At 64.2% G+C, this 7,153-nt stretch overlaps 1 protein-coding gene across 1 annotated transcript; it reads right to left on the bottom strand.

Moving 5' to 3' along the window:
- Window positions 1–1,378: 1,378 nt before the first annotated feature.
- RHOT2 (ras homolog family member T2) lies at window positions 1,379–7,144 on the bottom strand. Its single transcript, XM_021707840.1, has 19 exons — window positions 7,108–7,144; window positions 6,922–6,980; window positions 6,747–6,828; window positions 6,623–6,666; window positions 5,795–5,848; window positions 5,258–5,310; window positions 5,079–5,187; window positions 4,619–4,720; window positions 4,440–4,538; window positions 4,242–4,350; window positions 4,048–4,168; window positions 3,608–3,692; window positions 3,383–3,525; window positions 3,202–3,302; window positions 2,995–3,131; window positions 2,826–2,906; window positions 2,591–2,713; window positions 2,303–2,505; window positions 1,379–2,032 (listed from the first exon to the last, which is right to left on the bottom strand). The coding sequence occupies exons 1-19, from the start codon at window positions 7,142–7,144 to the stop codon at window positions 1,906–1,908; spliced, it is 1,869 nt and encodes a 622-aa protein (XP_021563515.1). The 3' UTR covers window positions 1,379–1,905.
- Window positions 7,145–7,153: the final 9 nt, after the last annotated feature.

Below are 7,153 nucleotides of genomic sequence, written 5' to 3'. Positions count from 1 at the left end.
CGCACACGCCGCCTCGCGCGGCCAGGGCACGCGCGCACCCTGCACGCGGACGCGCCGGCCGGGCCGCCTCTGGACACACATTCGGGAGGAGCCACTCGCCCCGCCGGCGTCGCGGCGCCCAACCCCACCCCTGCAGCACAGCTCCCGCGCAACTGACCGCCGGGGCAGCAGCTAAACCCTCCCGGGCAGGACCCTCGCCTTCCCCCGTAGCCTGTCCCGGACCTGTTGACAAGTTGCCTCCTCGAGGAAGCCTTCCCTGACCACCTCACTGCCTGACGCCCCCAGGTTGTCACCCCATGCTCCCTGCGGTGCACAAGAGCTCCCTGAGTGCCAGCCTGTGACAGAAACACATCCTATCCCCAGCAACAGCCCACAGTGGGCAAGGAAAAGCCCACTGCAGCTTTCCCAGATCAGACCAAGACTAACTTCTCACTAGGCTGGAGGCTCCTGACCACTTCTGCTATGAGGACGGCAGAACCCCAATGGGCAGGGCTACAGCTAGGACGCTGGAGGGGGCCTGCTCCCGGAGAAGGTGAGCAAACCCCTCCAACAATGGAGCTAATGGAGGCCAGGAGGATGCGTGGCCATGGCAATGCCGGCCAGGTCATTCAAAACTGCACTGCCACAGCAGAAGCAACAGAGCTGCCACCCCTATAACTGGCCCTCAGGTGACACAGCAGGCTGGAAATAGCATCCCGCTGCCCAAAGCAGGCCCAGAGCTGCCCCCACCAGCCACAGGCCACAAATCAGGGCAGCTGGCCGCAATCAGGCCGCAATTAGGGCCGGGCTTTGGGCCGACCAGAACCTGTCAGGATCCCTGGGGAGCAGGCAGAACCCCAGGACTCGGGGAGGGGTACCTGGAGAGGTAGCTCTAGTCTGTGGAGACTTGGGTGGGTGGCCCCAGGAAGCACGCATCTGGGCCCAGACCAAAGCTGGTCCCTCCTTCCAGCATGGGAGAACGGCCCACAGGCCAGGGCTGTGCTGCCACCCTGCTCCATGGCAGGTCTTTACAACCACTGGGTCACATTCAGAAGCCTAGTTTAGCCAGGATGCCTGCACACTGCAGGGGGTGGGCAGTGCTGGGCAGCACACCGGGCTCTGGGGAGGGGGCAGTCCTCAGGGACCTCAGGCAGCAAGGCCCAGACACATCCCCTAAAAGGCCCCATCTGTCTGAGCGGGCCTCCTACCCTAGAACACAAAGCCTCAACGGAAGCCCAATTGCTGGATCACAGCAGCTAGAACTGGACCTTCTAGAGCCCACTCCCCACAGTGGCCCGAGTGAAACCTCAGGAGGCGACCAGGAAAGAAGGGAGGTGTGATATCTGCAGCCCACCCAAGTTACAGGTTATTCAAGAAAAGCTGTTTTCAGAGACTGGGATCCGAAAGTGGAAAGAACACAAGTGAGTTTAATCAGGAAACCCAATCTCATGTCTTGCAACAGTGGAAAAGGGCCCACGTTGAATGGAAGGGTGGGGGGGCCCTGACCCAACCCCCACCTTTGGCTGAAGCTCTGCCTTCCAGCCCCCTTGGTACCCACTGGCCACCCAAGACCAGGAAGAGGGCTGGAGCCCTGAGGATTCTGGGTCTGTTGCTGGCTTCCTCACCTGGGCCCCAGCCCAACAAACACAGAGGTGAGGCAATGCCTGGCACCAGAGCTGCCGCCCAGCCCACCCACTGCTGCCCACCCCAGGCTTGGACAGGAGTCGGGGCAGTGGCATGGCAGAACAGAGGGCTCTGTGGGGCAGCCTGTCTTCAAAAGCAAAGGTCTAGACAAAAGTGGTGACCCCAACACACCAGGGCTTGGGCCAAGGGCGACTGCCAGGTTGGGAGTCCACACGCGTGGCTGTGCTGCCCCTGCAGGGCCCAACCAGGCCCGGGTCAGGTGAGGGGCTCCTTGTGGGGGCCTCATCGGTTCTTCACCAGGACCCGGTAGAGGGAGAAGCTCAGGACTGCGGCCACGGCGGCCCCGAGGACCCCCAGCACGCCCCGGATCCAGAAGGAGGTCGGGTGAAGTTCTGCATGGGCCAGGTGCCTGCGAGAGAGAGGGGCCGTCTGCAGAGGCCCTCGGGCACAGGCCCGAGCACCTGCTGCTGGACACCCCTACCACGTTCCGCCCGGCCTCGGAGCCCCAGGGACAGCCGGCAGGGATCAGGCCCTGGAAGACACCGCACACAGGCTCCCGCACCACATGGAGGCCGGCACCAGTGTTCACACCAGCGGTCTTGCTGCCCAGTGATGGACACCAGTGGTGCCCTGGGTGGGGACAGGAAACCCTCCTGAGGCTGCAATGTGGGATACCCACGGAAAGGCTGCCATGGTAGCAAGCCGGGTGAAGATGACGGTGCTGGGTACGGCAGGGCCGGCACAGGAGAACACGGCTGGGGCAGGCAGCCGGTGCCTGCGGCAGAATTCAGCAGGGGCCAGGCCGGTTGGGGCAACGCCTTCGAGCAGGTCAGCCTTCGAGGAGATGAAGAGGCAGGGGGTCTGCCCGTCCATGTAATGGCGCTGGGGGAGAGCGTGGCATGAGGGCAGGGCCCAGGCGGCCGAGCACAGCCATAGTCGCACTGCCCAGCAAGAGCCCAGGCCTCACCTTGTAGATGCTGGCACAGTGTGCAAAGGTGTCTGCGTCGCCGCCGTCGAACATCAAGCAGGCGACATCACAGGCAGCATCCACCGAGGCGTCCAGCAGGCTGTCTGCGCTCACCTCACACAGCTGTGGCAGACAGGGGCCTCGAGGAGTGTCCCTGGGGTTGGGTCCCCAAGGGCCACAATGGGACTGCTTCCCCAGGTGAGGGTGTGCACGCGGGGCCTCCCCCAGCACTCACAATCAAGTATTTCTCCTGCCCGTTGACCTGCACCGTGTCAATGACATAGGCGGGTGGCTCCTCAGGAGACTCCCTGGTGTCCTGGAGCAAAGGGGAGGGAGACACCCTGAGGCTTGCTGTGCCCATGTTCCCACCCCAGGGCCCTGGGTGGGGCAGGGCCTCAGTGGACGCTCACCCCCAGGCTACAGCCAAGGAACGCCTGCAGGAAGGCGGACTTGCCCACTCCTCGTGCCCCCACCACCTTGCACAGGAGGACACTGCGCTGCGTCTGCCCCTTCTCCTGGTCCAGCCTCTTCTCGCGGGTGACTGTGAGGACAAACACGATCAGGGCGGCTGTCGGGCACAGGACCCAGGACTGGCGAGGTTGGGCACCCACCTGTGATGGCCTGGGACTGGGAGTCCTGCTCGCAAAGGGTGGGGTAGCCCAGGTAGCCAAGGTGCTCGAGGCAGCGCTGGACGTCCAGATAGGTCACCAGGCTGGAGATGGGCAGGAGGCACAGCATTAGGCAGAAGAGCAGCTGGGCGTAGTGGGCGGGCGTGGGGAAGGCCATGCTTACGTCCACTGGCAGAGGAAGCCGTGCAGGGACAGCTGGCCGGCCTCGGTGCGCACTGTGTGCGGGAGCTCCGGACCCCAGGGGGCTTCTGGGAACACGCTGAAGAGGCTCCGCAGCTCCACAGGCGACAGGGCGCCATCACAGTCCTGTAGGCAGAGGGTGTGGCAGTGTGCTGGGCATGTGTGCAGAGACATGCCGGCGGGGATGTGAGAGTGGCCATGCTCTCACCTGGTCATGCTTCTCAAATACCCTCTGTAGGAACTGGTATCCCAGGTGGTTGAGCTCGGTGCTGCAGCCGGGGGGTACATGGAGCCTAGGGGTACACCACCACACTCATCTGGTTCCCAGGGACCCTGCACTGCTGTGCTGGGCACGTCTGGCTGCCGCCCTGACAGCTCCTTATGTGCCATCAGACTCTCCCTAGGGTACCCAGACTCCTGTACCTCCCAGCCCCGAAGCTGGGGCTGGGAGGAGGGCAGCCACTGTTCCTGCACATGGAGGTCCCCAGTCACAGGGACAGCTCATCCCACCTGGCAGTCCATAGCAAGGCCCTGCCTAATCCCGCACTGTGTGGACATGTGAGGGCCCGGGGCAGAGCAGGCCCAGGCAGCCCGGTGGGTGGCACCCCCACCCGCAGGAGGGGGAGCCCTGAGCTCCGCCACACTCACGGCGGGAAGAGGTAGTCAGCTGCGAGCTCGAGAGTGTCGCTGTAGCCGAAGCGCCGCAAGATGGTCCACGTGGTCTCGTGCCGGCCACGCTGGATGAACAGCGTGTTCAGAAAGAGGAAGCCTGCATGAGACAGAGAAGGGCAGCACCAGCCCAGGCTCACCCCCACCCGAATATGGCAGGCACCTGGCCTCACCATCCAGAGTCAGCCGGTCATCCCGCACGCCGCCTGCCACATTCTTGCACACCACAGTCTTCACATCCTCCAGGGCCTGGGGGGCCAGGGGGTGCCCAAAGCAGGACTTCTGCCTCCAAGAGAAAGCTGCCATGAGCGACCCACCACCCTGGAGCTGCTAGGCTAGCTGGGCTCAGCCTCCCATGGAGCGGAGGGCACCTGGAAGGCGTTGAGCTCCTCGTCACTGAGCGCCTGGTCCAGGTCCTGATCTGAGAGCTGGAAGATGCGCGTGAGGGCCTGGGCACACGCGGGTCTCAGCTGCGGAGACAGCAGCAGCTCAGCACCCTGGCAGCCGCCCCCACAGCAGCCCCGCAGGCTCGGGGGTGGGGGGTGGTTACCTGCTTGGCTTCAGGATCGTAGAGGGGCGCTGTGGGATGCAGGACAGCCTTCTGGGCATAGTAGAACAGCTCCGAGATGTTCCGCAGGTTCTTGGCTGAGCACTGGGGGAGCGGGAACAGGCTGGGAGTCCTGGGGAGTCCCACCTGCCCTTCATCGGGTGATTCCTGAGCCAAGGTCTCAGGCCCACAAAGAGCCACAGCCTCTGAGTCCCAGCCTCACCAATCCTCCATCCCCGCCAGCTCACCGCCAGCCTCCGAGCTCCAGTCTCACCAGGCCCCCCATCCCCATCCACTCACCACCAGTCTCTGAGCTCAGGCCTCCCCACAGATCCCCCCATCCCCACCTGTCACCACCAGCCTCCAAGCTCAGGCCTCCCCACAGCCCCCCTCCCCGCCAGCTCATCTCCAGCCTCCCAAGCCCTGGCCTCCGCAGAGCCCACCCCCACCCCCACCTGCTCACCTCCACACAGGTCTCAATCTCTGGGAACTGGCTCATGATAGGCAGCACAGCTTCCATGGAGCTCCCGGGCCGCAGGTCTGACTTGTTGCCCACCAGGATGATGGGCACCCTGTGGGAGGCCTGTGGTCACCAGAGATGGGGCAGCCGGCATGCCCAGCCCTCCCAGCTGCACAGGTTACCTGGGCCCCCTTGTGGTCCTCCCGTTCACCAGGGGGATCCACTTGGTCCGGATCTGAAAGGCAAAGCTGGGCAATGAGGCATGGCGGCCTACCCACTCCACAGCTCCCAGCAGGGCCTCCTGCCTGACTTGGGAAAAGCAAAGGTGGGTTAAGGCCCAACGAGACCCGAAGGTGTGGTCGCTGGCAGCACAGTAGTGGGAGAAAGCAGCTGGCAGGCAGTCACCTCTGCCAGACCAAGCCTGGGGTCACAGGCCCAGGGCAGCTGCAGCACAGGCCCCAGCTACCCCTGCTGGGGTTCTGACACTGGGGAGGGGAGAGAGGCTGCTGGCCAGCGTGGTCCAGGCCAGCAGCCACCCTGGGCTCTCTGCAGCACATGGGGCACAGGAGACCCAGCCCCAACTCAGATTCGGGCTCCCTGGAGAGCAGCCCTATGGCTCAGGTTGAGGATCCCAGAAACGCTCTCTTGATTCAGGCTGGGGAAGGGAGTGGGAGAGGAGGGTGAGGACAGGCTGCTGAATGAACAGGGTGCCACCTCACCTTTTCGATGGTGGCCTCTTCAGAGACATCGTACACCACACACACCACATGGGCCTGCAGGGAGGGCGGTGAGGCATGGTGACAGGTGGCTGCCCTGGCTGCCATGGCCCAGGTACTCAGGGGAAGCATGGCGTGAGGAGGCCAGGAAGCATGCCCCTCCCTAGAACCTGCCTCAGCCCAGTGTTCAGGCAAGCGCTTCCTGCCATGCCACATGAGGCACTGGCGGCCACTGCTCCAACCTCAGGCCAACCACCCCCACCCACTCACACGGCAGAGAAACCAGCCTTAGCACCACAACTCCGGTCAGCAAGTCCCCTGGAGAGTGCTGGACAAACAGCCACGCTCAGATCCTGGCACTCAGGACAAAGGGAACAGCAGGACCTCACTTCTCACTGGCATCTCACCATGAGCAGTCAGGGTGACAAGGTCAGGGTGTCGGGGCAAGGGGGTGCTCCTGGGTAACAGCGGCCTGCACCCTTGCCCAGCAATGCCCCCAGGACACAGTAGACACTATGGAACCAGCACATGTGCTATGTTAACAGGCAAGGCCTCGGCTAGGGTTGGGGGCTGAGTACACAGTGAGGAGTAGGTGGCTGCTGCCCTGAGTCCACAGGAAGAGCAAATGCTGCCAGCCACAGGGCAGGATGGAGACAGTGGTCCCTTCCCTTCTTTGAGTGCTGAGATCACAGCAGAATCACCAGGGCCGAGGACACACTGAGCACCTTAATCCACCTCCCCCAGGAGAAAGCCGATTAGGTGGAGGCTGCAGCAGCCCTGGAGTGGAAACCGGAGCCCACCGGCCCCCTAGAGTCCCCCAGCACACCCTACCTTGTGAATCTCCTCCTGGAGCTCCTCGGCTGTCTGCTCAGCTTCTGGACGGAGGAAGAGACCCCACTGCAGGCAGCTGAAAAGCCTGCGGACAGGCCGGCCACGAGGAGGGCTGGGGAGTTACCTGAGTAGTCCACGATGTGGGTGGGCACTTTCTCCGGGGTGACGTCTGCAGGGATAGTGATCTCTTCTGCCCGGGGAGGGACCTGCAGCCGATCACGCAGGGCTGAGCAGGGAGCCCCGCACCTGGGCCTCGGCTCCCCAACCCTGCGTGGGTGCCTGCCCTTGCAGCCACTGACCTCCTCGGGGAACTCCTCGCCCACCAGGGACAGGATCAGCGACGTCTTCCCCACCTGGGCTGCGCAGGGCGGGGAAGTCAGCGCGGGTCCGCCAAGGTCACGGCGCTCAACGGCTCGGCCCCGACGGCTCCGAGACCGCAGCCCCGCGGCCCCGGCAGCTCCGAGACCCCCGGCCCGGACGCCTACCTTCGCCGAGCAGCAGGATGCGCACGTCCCGCCTCATAGCTGCCGC

The sequence above is a fragment of the Carlito syrichta genome, unplaced genomic scaffold (genome assembly GCF_000164805.1).
Source record: "Carlito syrichta isolate Samal-C Ts95f unplaced genomic scaffold, Tarsius_syrichta-2.0.1 Scaffold126486, whole genome shotgun sequence".
In the NCBI taxonomy this organism is placed as follows: Eukaryota; Metazoa; Chordata; class Mammalia; order Primates; family Tarsiidae; genus Carlito; species Carlito syrichta.
Note: the sequence above shows the minus strand (reverse complement) of the source record. Positions and strands in the feature narration are given on the sequence as shown.

Coding starts and splice junctions, on each gene's coding strand:
- RHOT2 (XM_021707840.1), bottom strand. CDS start 7,144: ATGAGGCGGGACGTGCGCATCCTGCTGCTCGGCGAAG. Junction 4,169..4,241: donor TGACCGGCTGACTCTGGATG/GTGAGGCCAGGT, acceptor TGTCTCATGCAG/GCTTCCTCTTTCTGAACACG. Junction 2,907..2,994: donor GCTGTAGCCTGGGGGTGAGC/GTCCACTGAGGC, acceptor CCTTTGCTCCAG/GACACCAGGGAGTCTCCTGA.